General features: G+C 42.4%; 1 protein-coding gene across 3 annotated transcripts in view; it reads left to right on the top strand.

The window, feature by feature from the left end:
• kirrel3l (kirre like nephrin family adhesion molecule 3, like) overlaps nucleotides 1–16,318 on the top strand; it is a 49,964-nt gene that overhangs the window by 3,202 nt on the left and 30,444 nt on the right. For 2 of the 3 annotated variants that reach the window (XM_037785753.1, XM_037785755.1), the window contains exons 2-3: nucleotides 7,336–7,346; nucleotides 12,900–13,546. In XM_037785753.1, coding sequence (XP_037641681.1) covers nucleotides 13,507–13,546 — 40 coding nt within the window. In that variant the 5' untranslated portion in view covers nucleotides 7,336–7,346; nucleotides 12,900–13,506. Of the gene's footprint in view, nucleotides 1–7,335; nucleotides 7,347–12,840; nucleotides 13,547–16,318 lie in introns of those variants that run through there. The other variant, XM_037785754.1, reaches the window with a different exon arrangement.

The raw sequence follows: 16,318 nt of genomic DNA on the forward strand, positions 1-16,318 counted from the left end.
ACTGCAACTGGTCAAAATTTACTTATTCACATCACAGAGCTTTCAAGCGATCATCTATCAGCAAAACTAATCTATTTTCCTCTCAAAAGGGGCCCCCTTTTTTCATTTTCAATTCATGGGTCTACTTAATTTGAGCACAACCTGTTTTAATACAACACATATTATGTGGAACGGTTGTACCCTTGAGCAATGTACTTTACCTGCATTTCTCTGGTGCAACGCTCGGCTTTGCAAATGGGTTCCAGAATTTGTGAGTCACTTGGGATGAAAGTCTGTGCCAAGCCATGAAATAATAACACTAATATTTACATAAGGTCTCAATCCCTCCTACCTCTTTCATTTTCCACCAGGCATAATGGGAGCGCTGATCAACGCATCATGTAATCCATGCGTCGCTGGCTGTGCTTTTTTGACAGACAAAACTTTGGCTTACAACCTCTGGTGTAAAATATAATTAAGTCACGGAGGTAATTGGGGCGTGTCTCGGCGGAGGTTCGGGGCACGTTGCTTTGGTGTGGCAAGGGCATGATAAACTTCCTCTCAGATCCTATTTTCTAAAAACAGTTGAGGACGTGGCCTTATACAGGAACTGAAAGTACACAGCACACTAGAACTGGGGACGCAGTCGAGACAGGGATGAAAAATGCAATCAGGAAATACTGGAAGGAAGGCAACCGCAGAGAGCGAGTGGCCAGCTAATAACAGCTGATAAGAGAGCAGTGTAACCCAAACAATACGCAGACTAACTGCTTTAAATCTGCTCTCGCAGGAAAATGAGTTCATCATTTGCACGACTCCAGCAGTCCCCGTGAGCTGGATGTGTAGATGCGGATGAAATATTACCAATATTATTACATTTTGTAGATTTTTTTCCCCCTAATTTAAATAGCCTACAACAAGATTAGAATATTCACATAACAACTAATTCAGTTTTACATCACATAAAAAATATCAGAGATACATTAAATTCCAGTCGGGTGATTTAAACAGCATAAAGACAAAAGAAATTGGTATTTTACAGTTTTCCAAATACAAACCTCTGACGCAATCTCAACTGAAAATCATAATGTGTTATCTCTCCACTACTTGGCGAGGTCAGGAGACTAACAGGAAGCCTACGTGGTGAATCACGCCTCCTTTTTGAATCAAAACAACCTTTTCCTCATCCTCAAACACAATCTGTTAGGCTGCCCTATCTCCCAAGGTGTCCCCGGTAACAGATGTTTATCCTGAGCCCATCGAGAAGAGATGAGGGAGTGAGGCGAAAGGAACCGCTTCTCCAGATGAGCAGAAACAAAACAAGGGCCGTGTTTTCAATGGCGGGGATCCGGCTCTTTATTAGTGTTTCCTATTCAAACAGGAAAAAACAAAATATCTAAGCTGGTGTCTGTTGTTGAATGGTTGCAATTAGGATTTCAAAGAGATGAAGCTGCAATTTTTTTTTTTTTACTTGACTGTGTTGTCTTTCATAACATTGATTTACCGATGCTGACCTGTCTATGGTAGAACAGCGGGGGCTGCAGGCTCATTTAGTGGGATGGAAAGGATCTATTGACCCTAAAGACAGCTGAGGTACACTAGTAGATCTTTAGCTCCCTTTCTTGGCCAGTCTTTAGCCCCGAACACAAGGGACCTTTGTGTCTCTCGCTCTCCTTTGGCTGGCAGCTGTGGGCTAAGCACTCATCCATAGATCTACACATTTGCAATTTTGAAGAGGCAGGAGCAACACCAGTCTATCATTTTTTTCCCTTCTCCTTGTTTCTAATCTTGGAAATCTTGGAAATGAGGCACGCTGAGCACCGCCAGGGGAGGTTGATTATTCTAGCTGTGTATTTGCATGTTTTTTTTTTCCTCCAGACATGCTGCTTTTCCTTTCCAAAGAGCACCTAAATAACACCGAAAGTCGTGAAATGACGGACAGCAACAGTCAGTCAAATAATCTGCAGGATTCACTTTACATTATAGTAATATCTAAATATTCATGCTTATGGAGAAGCATCATGAGGCGATTACTACAAATTTGAGTGGATATGGTAATCACGAGAAAAGTAAGATACATATTTATGCTCACACTGAAAGGAATGTGGTATTGATTTAGAGCATATGGGTATTAACTTACAGGCTTTTTATGCTTAAGTAGGGGATATAAGTACGCCGCGGTATATTTTGTTTATATCTTTGCTGTATTCATGTAGGACCGCGAAGGTATGTCGAATAAGTACGTCAAAGCCATTCCAGATGTTACATCTTAAATCATGTCATCTCCACTTAGTGTAACAGTCCAGGAACTCCATTTGGAGTAAATGCCCCTTAAACAAGGTAGTTTTGCGGGGCATTTGGAGGGATCAGCAGTCTTTGATCCACTCTCTTCCTCCCTGCCGCTTGGCTCCCCTGACCTTTCGCAAACCCAATGTGACATCCACCTTTTGAGCTGAGACAATTTGACAAATAAGTGATGACCGCTCACATTTTTAATTTAGGAGTGTGATGAAAAATTAACCACGGCCAACTCAGGACCTTGATTTTTAAACAAGTCTCCGGCAGCCTCTCCCACCCTCCTTTTCCTACCATCTATCTCATTCGCTCGCTCTCAGTTCCTCCTCTGCACTCCACCTCTGCTGATCTTTTCCTCCATTACCCCTCTGCTCCCTCTCCCCTTCCCGCCCCATAACTAATCCTTATTATGCCTCTCACATAAACTGTGGGTCTGGCACCAGGCGGCCCAGCCACACAGGCTAACAGGAGTAAGGTGAGAGAGGAGATTGGAGGAGGATTCTTTAAGTTGTAAAGGGCCAAGTGGCACAAAGGATGCTCCGCAGACCCTGTTTCCTTCCCTCATTTGGGACTTCTTCCATTATATTCCTCTGTCATCCCCTACTCAGCATAATAACTCCTGAAAGGTAGATAACTATTAATAGAGTTCGCACAGCACTGCAGTCATATGGATTGCCCCGCAGCGCTGTGACTAAGTAGAACTGATGTCTCCTGTGACAAGCGCCCGTGTTGCTGTCATCCAGGACGTGCAGACACTCTGCATACATTACTGACTGCTGGCTTCCCCCCTCTCTCCGTCCCCCCTTTTGGATGGCACCACAGCTGTCCCAAAGTGAATCCCAAATGAGAGTATCTGTCAGGGTTTGTTTGCTGCAGGCCTTGATTTGATGCTATTACTCTGCAGATGGAGAGACCGGCTCAGTCTGCGGGAGCCGAGAGCTGCTGGTGGACAACACTCGCCTCAGGCCTGGCCTGGTGGCGCCAAAGCACATTTTGAACAAACAGAGAGCTGAAACTGATAAGAGCCGAAAAGTGTTTTTACTTTCTTAGTGTCTCATCCCTAAAACAACATCCGCCTCTGATTTCTCAACACACCCTCGTGTTTGTGTTACAGAGGCCAAATGACTAAATCTTCCTCATATCTTTCTCTCCCTTCAGCCAGATGTTCCTCATTCATTTTTCTCAGACACAGCTGCATATGTAAATAATCCATGATTTCTCCTGCTGGATGGGTGGATCGGGGCATATTGTGTGTCTGTTTAAGTAAGCCGTCTCCTGTTTTTTGCGCCAGCTGGTGTAGACCTGTTTTTGACTTTAAAGCAGAGCGCTGTTAGTTTTTTCTTGGGTCCGAGGGCGACAGAGAGTCTGTCTCAAGATGATGAGGTCAATCCCTACCCAACAGCCCCGGCAGCGCCTTAGCACAGGTTATCAAACGCAAGCAGACGGATGACATCTTAGCTGAAAGTGCTTAGCTACCTGTTCCAGGTCAAGCCAGATTTCCTGCTGTTGCTGTATCACCCATCTAGTTTCAGGCCCCCAAAGCATCTCTTTCTTCTCTGTGGCAACCATCAACTGCACTAACCCAGAGAAAGACTGACAGCCGACCCACTGAGGAGGTGTGCAGGCAAGTCGACCAGAACAATAACAAAACTGGAGTCAGAGGCAGAAAAGGGGAAGAGGACAGACCCTAATAATGGCCAGGCCGTGGCTTGACATGCCATGAAAAGTGACAGTGGACGAGTCATCCATTATTTATAGCAGTGCAGAGCCGAGTTATTTATTTTTTCAGCAGCATGAGCAGCAAGGGATCATGGCACAAAACAAGCAGCCAGTCGTGGCCTATTCATGTGATTGTCAGCAGACGGCGAGGCAAGCCCACTGGTGAAGGAAGCTGTGACTGTAGTTGAGACCTGGTATGGGCACTGTACCCAGGACAGGATTCACCTTGACTGTTGCTGACTCTGTCTCCGTCCCTGTCCCTCTCATCGTCTCTCTTTCATGTCACAGACATGAGAGGTCAGTGTCAAACTGTGGATTGGTCATAACAATGTGGCTGCTTACCTTTAACTTGTATTTTTAATGGTATGATAGGGCTCTGACTGCTGCATTGATAAAAGTACAACGTTGGAATAGAATTATATGCAGTGTGTCCTCATAAAACTGTTCGTATATCTTACAAAAAGTTATTCCTCATCTTAAGTGCGTTTTTCTATGAAGGTCTAACAACACGCGATACACATGTCAATTTCCACTCGTTACATGCATACAGTCTTTTCAAAATAAGCTTCCATCTTCACAGGAAACAACTTGGTTAGGTTTTGGCAACAAAACTACTTAGCTAGGTTTAGGAAACAATTGACTCGGTCAGGTTTAGACAACAAAACTACTTAGTTAGATTTAGGAAAAGATCGACTTGGTTAGGTTTAGACAACAAAACTACTTAGATAGATTAAGGAAAAGATCGACTTGGTTAGGTTTAGACAACAAAACTACTTAGCTAGGTTTAGGAAACAATTGACTCGGTCAGGTTTAGACAACAAAACTACTAGTTAAATTTAGGAAAAGATCGACTTGGTTAGGTTTAGACAACAAAACTACTTAGTTAGGGTTAGGAAAAGATCGACTTGGTTAGGTTTAGACAACAAAACTACTTAGTTAGGGTTAGGAAAAGATCGACTTGGTTAGGTTTAGACAACAAAACTACTTAGTTAGGTTTAGGCAACAAGACTACTTAGTTTGGTTTAGGCAACAAAATTACTTAGTTAGGTTTAGACAACAAAACCACTTAGTTGGGTTTAGGCAACAAAACTACTTAGTTGGGTTTAGGCAACAAAACGACTTAGTTAAGGTTAGTAAAAGATCAACTAGGTTAGGTTTAGGCAACAAAACTACTTAGTTAGGTTTAGGCAACAAAACTACTTAGTTAGGTTTAGACAACAAAACTACTTAGTTAGGTTTAGGCAACACAACTACTTAGTTAGGTTAAGGCAACAAAACTACTTAGTTGGGTTAAAGCAACAAAACTACTTAGTTAGGGTTAGGAAAAGATCAACTTTGTTAGGTTTAGGCAACAAAACTACTTAGTTAGGTTTAGGGAACAAAACTTCTTAGTTAGGTTTAGGAAAAGATTGTGGTTTGGGTTAAAAACACTACGGAAGAGGCATAACTGAAGTACGGAAGTTACGTGACGAAATAAATCAACATTGACTTCTGGTTTCACACAGGGTACGAACACCGGTCTCCTGGGTGACCCCCTAGGAAGAGAGCCGGGCTTTGAAGCAAATTTTACATAGTGGCCAAACGGTGGAATTACGATTTCCGTGTCCTTCAAGTGATGCCATTGGGCCCCCAAAGACTTTTTCACATAGACTTACATTGGGAAAGAGATGTCTGCTAATCAACGGATAATTTGTTTTGAGGTAAATCACCTTCCCAGTATGAACACTTGAATAGCCCTTATTTAAATCATTAGGTCCTACAAGTTGTAAAATGCACTAATAGCCCAATCAAGAGTTATTTTCTTTCCTCCGTTCATGTGAATGAACCCCAGACCGCGGGCTGGGAGGCGGGGGTCATGAAACGCTACTGCGCCTGCTCTATGGGCCCATGGATGCGGATGATCCAGGTAATTTTATGCTGGGAAGTCAAGCTTTTTTTGCTTCATGTACAACTGATCAACTTTAATAAGAATGAACGCTGTAACCAGTTCTCTTTATACATCCATGCCTCGACCTCCTCCCTACACGGCATTTGTCGCTTTTTATACTTACTGGTTCACATGGATTACACACAAATTGATTTTGTGGGATATATAAACGAATTACAGTGCATTACTTTTCATAGGTATAGCTACGAATGGTGTATCAGAAGTTGAGAACAGCCTGATGACATTCTTATTGAGCTGTGTGTATGTGTTGGCAGCTTACTAAGTATTTTGTATCATAACACATAAGAATGTGCTACACTGTGTAAGCAGTCATAGTGGAATATTCACCAAATAATCATGAGCTGTTGATAGAGCCAACAATCAACTGACACATCCATCAGTGAGCGGCAGAATTGCTGATCTCAGTGCGAGACTGCAGTGGCTAATCTATGTGTATGGATTAGCAGAAGTGTTCAATAGTTCTGTCCAGGCGACTGGATCACTATCGTCGTCTCAGATATTTATCGCGGCTGAGTGGAGCGCCGTGTGTCTGGACACGGCTTAGTACGGCAGAGATGCCACGGACGCCATCAGGGCATTTCTGGCACACTGGAGCGCGCATGACATCAGGAACAGATGTTGCACATGGTGAGGCCCATCAAGGGACAACAACTCTGCATCGGTGCATGAATATTTTAGACAGCTTACTGCTGTACTTATCAGCGAAGACACGGCTGGGCTGGCCAAGGACCCAATCAATCTGATCTTAAATTTTGGGGGATGTTGTAATTACTTTATTGAAGAAGTGGGTGAAAACGCACACCAGGTTGATGGAGTGCTGGCTTGAGAAAAGAAGGAGGGCAGGTGGCTTTTTAAGATTAGATGATGACAAAACTATCTTCATCTGAGCTAAAACCCTGACAATTTGATCAAAACAGTGGTCTTTATCCTGATAAATGTCAGCTGATTGGACTGTTGTCAGGCTCGTAAATAGGCGATATTAGTCGTTATAAGCCCCATAGATGTGGGTCAGTAGGGGTCTACTCCACCCAATACTAGGTTTTATCATTTATTCACGTGGTAGATTACAGAAAGAAGGTATAAAAGAACACGACAGCAGCCTCTAGTGACCATAGTAATTATGACAGGAGCAGAAGCAGAAGTCAGGCGCTGTAGTATGGACAGCGTGAAACTCCATTTCGGGTGGAGGTTGGGGGCGGTGGATAGTTTCGGGAGGCAGAGATTCACATTCTGTGTGAAACGTGTAGTTGTCTTTGTGGTTACAAATGTTGAGTTTCACTTTTTAATTGTAGTTATTTTAAGCCAAAACATGATGTTTTTTCCCAAACTTTAGTAAGTGATTTTGTTGCCTAAACCTAAAAAAATTGAAGTTTTGTTGTCTAAACCTAAAGAAGCCTTTTTGTTTGTGTCCAAAACGTAAAGTTTCATACAGTTTTATAACGTGTTAGAACGTGTTGCTTTTAAGTTTCACTTTAAATTTTACAACGTCGTAGGCCCCAAATGACTCACATCTATGGTGCTTATAGCGACCGATAATATCTATTTAACGCCCTGATAACAGTCGAATCTGGTGCAAATGTGCATCAGAGCTACAGAGAATGCGGCTTCACCTCCTTTTTGTCGCATGTGAGCCTCTATACCTTAGAGTCACTATAGTCACGACTACTGTAATGTCAGACTGCAGATCTTTTCTATATATCTGTAGAAATAGAGTTCAACAGCCACATTCCTGTAATCCACACCCTTTTCTAAGCGCAGCTTGAACCAGAAGCCTCAACCTCTCCTTGACCCCCGAGGAAAAGAATCCCTCAACCAGATCCCCAGAGCGACTTTCATTACAGACAAAAAACAAAATCCATGGGTGGCCAGAGTCATATTCTGATATTAGGGCAGAGGACATGGATCTGATATGAGGCTGGAAATAGTCCTATAGACTGCAGAGCGAGCCCCGGGTCCATGTTCAGCTTTAATGGCCCTCCTCCTGCTCGTCAATCACACATAAAGAAAACGCTTAATTGCAAATTTCAAAACCAGTGTGGTGGACTGACGTCATATTATTGGAATGGGAGAGAGGAAGCAGGTTTTGAATTGCTTGCCGAGCTGCGCAGATGGATACCGCTGCCTAGCAAAGGTATATGTCCCTATGAGTTATGAGCTTGTAGCGGCATTCAGAGTTATGGTTGACACAGATCAGCTCAACATTCAATATCACAATTACAGTAAAAGCTGGTGTAATGTTTCTCATATGGATAGCGGCATAAACCTTAGACCCCTAGAGGAGTCCAAACAATGCAACATACACTACAGTATATAGAGCAGGAAGTTAATATGCATCAATCTGGCAGGCCATATTTCAAATCCCAAGACAAAGCGTATAAATTATGATACAGATTCAATTAGGGGGAGGGGGCAATGATTAGCATGTGTTTTAACAATACATGATGATGCTATGATTATTTCATACGCTTATATAAAAGGTTTTATAACGCATGCACAATGTGTATTTTCATTGAAAAGTATGTGGAGTTTTCCCATAGCAGTGGAAGGTTTTGAAACCAAACAAAACTCACATTCCTCAGCTGTTAGCTCATGTTATACCGAGTTTACTTTTGAGAGAGAAACGTCTTCTTTTCCTGAAGTGGATAATGAGGTTGATTTTATTCAGTTTAATATTCATTCAAACTAAACACATAGTTTGTGTCAGTATGAATACATTTCCCTCCACTTGAACGTTAGATCCGCTTTCCAGCAAGACAAAAGAGAAAGCAAGCGATTGTAATTTTAAGGCCCAGCGTGCCGCTCACCACGACTGACATCTCTTTTTTAATTGACCCCCGGGTCAAATAGGGACTGGGATAATATTTTGTTAAATTATTCTCATTTCCCTATGAATCACATTTCCATATATCTCCACTTCATGCCTTATTTATTACCTCCTCACAATTACCATGCAAACGACGTCTTAACTGTCACCCCTTTCTCCCTCTGAACAGTTTAGTAAATATCAAACCATATTTATTATTAATAAACCCACAGCTGAAAACCCCCTTTTTATTTATAAATTATTCACACGCTCAAAAGCTCGGGGAGTATGGGCGCCCTCCATTCGATGCCACGGAGGCCAGCATAATTAAGACTATTGGCTCAAGCTGATGCTAGTGCATGTTATCATCTGCTTTGCCCTCGTCTATCTGTCCATCTGTGTGAGCCATAGGAGATCATGCATTTCAATCACAGCCTCGTGCCCGGTGACAGACTTCACACAATGGATGTTGATTTTATTATCACAGCACACAACTGGTGGAGGCACCCCGCCGTTTTACTGCTCACCCAAGCCCCCCGCTGTCAGTCACTCATTGACGGTTTCACACGTGCACACCAGTGTGGCCTACAAACACACGCACACACACCACAAAAAAAAGCACAATTTATTTTTATTACTCTCTATCTCTCCCATTCAAGCGCCTACTCACAACCTGAATCGCACTCTGACATATGTTAAAAACAACAAACACAAATCTATTCCTGCACATGCTCACACACACATTCAGACACGCTCATTTACCCATGTGCTCACTCACACTAACCTGGGTTTGGCTTCCCAGCTGTGCAAGCTGTTTCTTCCATCAACATGTGTTTACTGGCAGGGGACCCTTATGTTTGCATTACAGGGAGGCAATAAACAGGAAGGCCAGCCCCGGGGTTTGAGAACTACTGTTTGGAGGGAGGGGGGTAACCCTCATGAGGAGCGAGCCCTAATCATTGTGCGGTTCAGCCTTTAATTAAATGCAGCGCAAAATGTCAAAAAGAAAAAGACTCTTATTTTTCGTGGATGATGTTTTCTGGAACCAACACATGCTGAAGTCCTCAGTGTCCAAATCAACACACTTTGATGAATTTTTCAGTCTTGTGGAGCCTAACCACCTGGTTGAGTTAACAGAGCACATGTGTGCGAGTGTTTTTGTGTGTGTGTGTGAAGGGCGGGGATGTGTTAACATTAAATTAAGTCGTTTCTTGGTACAATACACATACAAGTGAAAGACTGATTAACCAGATGACTGCGAGGCCTATTATTTTGGTTAATCAATAGAACCTTGAATAACTAATGAACGACATCAAAGAACAAGCCTATAAACAGCCACGGGCCAAGTGATAGACTGCACTGTTTTCATCTCTTTAGAAAAGCCTTAGCTTTTTGTTGAAATATGATAATGATTCTGTTCTCTGTTCATTTTAGCGCCCACTGTACGACAATGAACAATAGGCTGATTTTAGATCAAACTGCACCTGAAAAAAAGTGTGTTTTTAGTCAACTTCAAAGAAAATAATTAGCAAAAATACTCAATAAGCCGATGGACTTACACTGCATAAAGGTACTTCAGTTTAAAACAACCTCATTTGTGAGTTAACTGAAATAGCAATACATAGTTAGGCTAAATAACATTAGTTGTTTCGGGGGGGGAAGTAGAGAGCAAACAAAAGACATCAGCAGATGTAGTTAATGCTGACAGTTTTACTGGTTTAATCCAGTAATTGATGATTTATTCTTTCAAGTGTTTCAAGAGGTTTTAGAGTCAAGTGATCGTTTCACCATTGGGAAAACATCTGCAGCCGATTCTGCGCTAACGCAACTGCTTACACATAATTCACCTTAATTCATTTCCAAATCTGTTGGGTGATGGAGGGAAGGGATTGAACAGGATGCTAATTTTCAACAGTTAAATTTCCTTTTAATCAGAAATTGACCCACGATTGACTAAAGCGAAGGATTGTTCTGTAACTTCATAGAGAAGAAGCTAAAGTTTATGTATAGTTATGACAAAAATAATGCATGGTGGGAAGTCTGTTAATACCATTTTTTAAACGTGAGCATGAAGTTTAGTGACTGAACATTACTTCAACTCATATTGTTAAGTCTCTTCATGATTGTATCACAAATTATAAAGTGAAATTAAGATGCTCTACATGGATTTGGGTTAATAATGGAATATTCTGAAAATAAAGGTTTATATCCAGCTATAGTCACCATGAATGGTACCACAATACTGTAATATTCCTTTAGACAGTAGTTGGAAAGTGACTAAGTACATTTACTCATGTACTGTACTTAAAGCTGCAGTAGGTAGAATTGGAGCAAACATGATTAAAAAAAGTTGTATAAAAGTAAAATTACTTTTAATTACTAGCTACATTGCCAATTCAGATTAATAATACAAAATATAATTCATAAAAAATACATCACCAGCTTCAACATTTTAAAGTTATGTAGGCTACATATCAATGCATAAAATAGTTATAATCCAACATAAATTATTCTGAAATGAGCCGTTCTGTACAACGCACTTTTACTCGATTTACTTCAAGTATATTTTGATGCAAGTACTTTTGTACTTTAAACAATTTTGAATGCAGTACTTTTACTTGTAACAGAGTATTTGTACACTTTGGTATTGCTACTTTTACTTGAGTAAAAAAAATCTTCCACCACTGCCTATAGGTGATTTGGAGTGATTTGGAGCCGTTCTGTACAATGGACTTTTACTTGATTTACACTTTGGTATTGCTACTTGGGCACAATTTGGGAGAAACAGGTGGCTGAGAAAGCAAAACAAATTATCAGCCAACCAGATCACATTCTTTCGGCTGAATTCTCTCTGATGCCTTCAGGCCGACGTTATAATGTGACCTTAAGGAACACAAATCGTTACTCCAAGTCCTTTATCCCTTCTGCTGTTAAGCTGCTGAACGCAGACCATACCCATTTTAAATGACTGTTATTTAGAGGAACTTTAAGATATGTTGTTCTTATATATTGTTTCTTTTTCGGGGGGCTTTTATTGCCATAATCCTATGTATTTATATGGTTCTTATTGTAACTTGTCCCTCCAACTGCCCCCATGCCTTTAATATGTTTCCTTTGACTTAACTAATTATTGGTTGTCTGTTGTATGTATGGATGTATGGACTGGGAATGGTACAAATGATTTGCCCCCTTGGGGATAAATAAAGTTGTCTGAACTGAACTGAACTTTTACTTGAGTAAAAAAGATCTTCCACCCCTGCCTATAGGTGATTTGGAGTGGCATATTTAAAAAAATGTATCTCTAGATTACAACAAACAGGGACCACATGAATGGGGATTTGAAGTCTCCATGTGGGGCTCCTCCACCCTAAAATGATAGAGCAGTCATTTATCTCAGAAGAAGTGTTTTAAACACCCTCCCCGTGTTTCTACTCCACATATCAGAGGTAAATATTGTACTTTTTACTCCACTACATTTATTTGAAAGCCTACCTTTAAGTACTAGCTACATTGCCAATTCAGATTAATGATACAAACTAGAATTCATAAAAAACACATCACCAGCTTCAACATTATGTAGGCTACATATCAATGCATAAAATAATTATAATCCAATATAATATATAGTATTCTGAAATGAGCCATTCTGTACAATGCACTTTTACTTGATTTACTTCAAGTATATTTTGATGCAACTTTAAACGATTTTGAATGCAGCACTTTTACTTGTAGCAGTTGTACACTTTGATATTGCTACTTTTACTTGAGTAAAAAAGATCTTCCACCACTGCCTATGGGTGATTTGGAGTGGCATGTTTAAAAATGTATCTCTAGATTACAACAAAACAGGGACCACATGAATGGGGATTGAAGTCTCCATGTGGGGCTCCTCCACCCTAAAATGATAGAGCAGTCATTTAACTCAGGAGAAGTGTTTTAAACACCCTCCCAGTGACGCCCTGCTCAGCCAATAGCAGGGCCCTGGAGGAGGGGGGCCTGCTGGACCCCCCTGGCAGAGAGGGGCTCCTCACACTCAGAGCTGCCAGATTTGGTGTAGCCCACCACCCCTCCCTACCAGATGACTGTCAGTGCGCATTTCCTATTGGCAAGAGGGAATGAGAAGTAAACAGTAGGGACCGACAGAGGAAGAGAGAGGAGAGTGTGTGAGAGAGAGAGAGAGGAGCAGTGAGAGAAGCAGTGAGAGTGTGTTACAGTGGGAAACAGACTGAGAGACTCCAGCAGCGGAGGAGAGGGAGGCTTCAACTTCACCGGGTCTTCATCACTGCGCACTAGTCGGAGGAGGAGGAGGAGGAGGAGAGATATCGCTTTGGAGCGCTGGGGCATGCTCGAGGAGCAGGTTGAAGAAGAGTTGGACTGTGGACGAGGCTGCTGATTGAAAACCCGCATGCAGGTTCACTAATGGACTGTTAGAGAGAGAGAGAGCGCGCAGTGAGCGGTAACAGCTGTGACAAGGAGTCTGAGGAGAAGAAGAAGAAGAAGAAGAAGAAGCTGGTGCAGCAGCGGGGGAAAGTTACACCAACTATGGAGATGCTTTTCTAACTGAGAGTTTACAAACTGTTCGGACCATTCAGAGTCATTCCTTTAAACTGGATGCTATTATAGACGAATCCCAGCAGCGCGCTTGTCCGGTGGTGGAACCATAACCAGCTCAGCCACCGCATATATATATATATACTGTATATATATACGGAGCGAGTGAATCCTTCCACGCAACACAATCAGCGGCCAGAGCTGCTAAAACATGACGGCGTTATACCTCATCTTTTGCCTTATGGCCACAGGTAAGACGTGCTTTTGTTCGTTATTGATATAATTGAGCATGCAGGTTGTCTTTATTGATGGAGAGGATGTGGACCGCGCTCTGCTCCACACTCTGTGGCGCGCTGCGTCAAGCCATCCAGCCAGCCAGTGCGCCGTTGGTTGACTGGTATATATGCTGCAGTGCTACAATCCACTGCTTGTTAATTGCCGGTAAATGTTTAATTAGTTTTGAAAGAGTGATTATACAACAGGAGGTTTCACTGTCTGCGAGGAGATGCGGAGCACTGGTGAATAATGGCACTGCGTAATAATGCGGGTGATTGTTTCTGTTCTGGTTCAGATTTTTGGATGTGTGCGAGAGAGAGAGAGAGAGAGACTGTCTCTGTGTTTTTAGTGGATGAGGTTGCACGAACCGAAAGTTGAACTTAAAAGATTTTTGGGATGCCTTTTTTCCGGACTGTGCACAAGCGTTCATTCACAATTGGTGTTTTTTAAAATGAGGATGAGATGCTTGGATGATGCTGAGAGGTGATACAGCGCGTGCTCCGCATCCTTCTTTCTTTCCCTCCTGAAGTATAGTAAGTCCGTGCTCCCCCAGATTGATTTCCATGAAACAAAAAAAAAAAAACTGATGTGGAGATAATGTTTGCTATACTGGGCCGTTATTGGTCGGGTTTCAAGTTTTTTTCCCCTCCTTGAGTCGTAATCCATCACAGTCTTGGTCACTATGAGCGGTGCGTAAAACAGATAAAAGGGTGCATGGTCTATCATGAGGAGCAGCGCAGTCTCGCGGGTATAAATGTGATGGAGCGAGGCAGATAGAAAGAGAGAGAGTAAGAAAGGGAGAGAGAGAGAGAGAGAGAGAGAGAGAGAGAGTGTGAGAGAGAGGGGGGACATTTGTTTTTTTGGGAGACAAGCAGAGACATAACGCACCTGTCTGCCCTCCTCAACACCACCACCAACACCACGCACACACCACACGCTTTTTGTTTGCAGAATCCAGTTGCCTCCAGGAGTTTGTTTGTAAATCCTTATAACAACAACAAAAAATTAATATCTTATACTCAAACCACCCTATGAGTTGTTTTTTTAATGGAAAAAAGAACATCCATTAATTGCTTTTTGAAAAACAATGCATTAATTTGATGCATGTCTTCCAACCTCATGTATATCACAATGGCAATCTTATTATAAAAAGTGATCCTATAATTAACACCAGCCAGAGAGAACAGAACATCTAGTTTAAATATAATCATCATGGAACAAGCAGGCTCTCTCTGAGCAGCTGGTTAAGTGTACTCTAATGATTTAGTGCTGTAAATGTCTTGACGCAATTAACACCAAGCAACTGTTGACTTATCAGCATTTCTCAGAGTTGTTGATAAACTACTTCATGGTATTAACACATTGAGAGAAAACTAATTAGATTTAAATGCGAGTGGAATACGCAGATCTGTGTGTTTTCTGGGAGCAGACAAAGGATGGATTAATGAAATCAAAATCCCCCTTTTTTACTTCTCTATAAGCAGCGTTTTGTGGCTTCCAGACTGAATCGCATGCCGTTCCGCCAGCTATCAAGATCACAAATGGCAAAGCGTGCTTAATAGCCATTTGTTGGGAGTACATCTTTACCTTCAGCCGCGGTTCCGCATGGTTTTGTCATTATTCAAAGCTCTGGGGGAGGGACATGACACCAGTGGACCTCTGCTCCCTGACAGACTAGCAACAGCTGGATGAGAAGGGGCGGTAGGCAGCCAGACAGTGGCATATTCTCCCCTCCCTCAATGACCCCAACTCACATGCACACACAACCCCTCTCACACACACACACACACACAAATAATGAAAATGGTAACAGCTGCCCTAATTAGAACCTAAGAGACCCCGGACCTCATTTATTGAGCCTCTCTCACAGTCAAAATTTGGCCACAGCACATGACTTCACTTTGAAAATATGTCTATGGCATAAAAGCATACATTTCTATGTATGTAGTCTTGTACAACACAGATAATTTACTTTCTCAGAAAGTCCCCTGGGCTCTCGGAGGAATTGGATTCCACACTGCATCAGTATTCTGAGTAATCTTCAGTGAGCTCTCCTTTGGAACCTTTTTGCTTTGGGTCGCCTGCGTCTCATCGGGCCGAGTTCAAAGGCTGCGAGCCGAGATTACAAGTTTCTTCTCCCTTCCTTCTTAAGTCGTGTCGCCACTCATGTCTCACCATAGTGTGACGCCGTGGAAATTTTCCACCTTTGCTTCTTCTCACAACTCTTTTGCCCCGGCTGCAGAATGTGTGACTATATGGGACAGGAGGACATGAGAGCATATCTGCTTAATGGGCTGGAGGCGGCTGGCAGACTTTTCACCGAGGGTTGAAAGCCTGTTCACACACATATTTAATGCAAGCACACACTGGCACAAACAGAGAACTGATATGTAGCCGGGGGTGGGGAGGGGGGGGAGTGATAAGCCCCTGACCAAGCCCTCTCCTCCCCACCCCAGCATCCTTCCCTTTCCCATTACCAGAGATCTGTCTTTTCCTCACGCTGTGCCGACGTGTTTGCGGACGCGGTGGCAGCACGGCCCAAGAGGTTGGTTTTGGGGAAATGTGCATATTTTATGAACCAGCTCTTTGAATTCTTGTGGAGGGAGTCAGAGGGAAACAGAGTTTAAGATGAGGCTGGGGAGCGAGGTGAGTCTTGTTGCAGGGATAAGACTCGGATGTGTCACCACCAGCGTCTCGATGATTAAGCTGACAAGCAGCGGGGAAACACTGAGGAAGACTGCTGAGCA

Source organism: Sebastes umbrosus, chromosome 11 (assembly GCF_015220745.1).
Source record: "Sebastes umbrosus isolate fSebUmb1 chromosome 11, fSebUmb1.pri, whole genome shotgun sequence".
Classification (NCBI taxonomy): Eukaryota; Metazoa; Chordata; class Actinopteri; order Perciformes; family Sebastidae; genus Sebastes; species Sebastes umbrosus.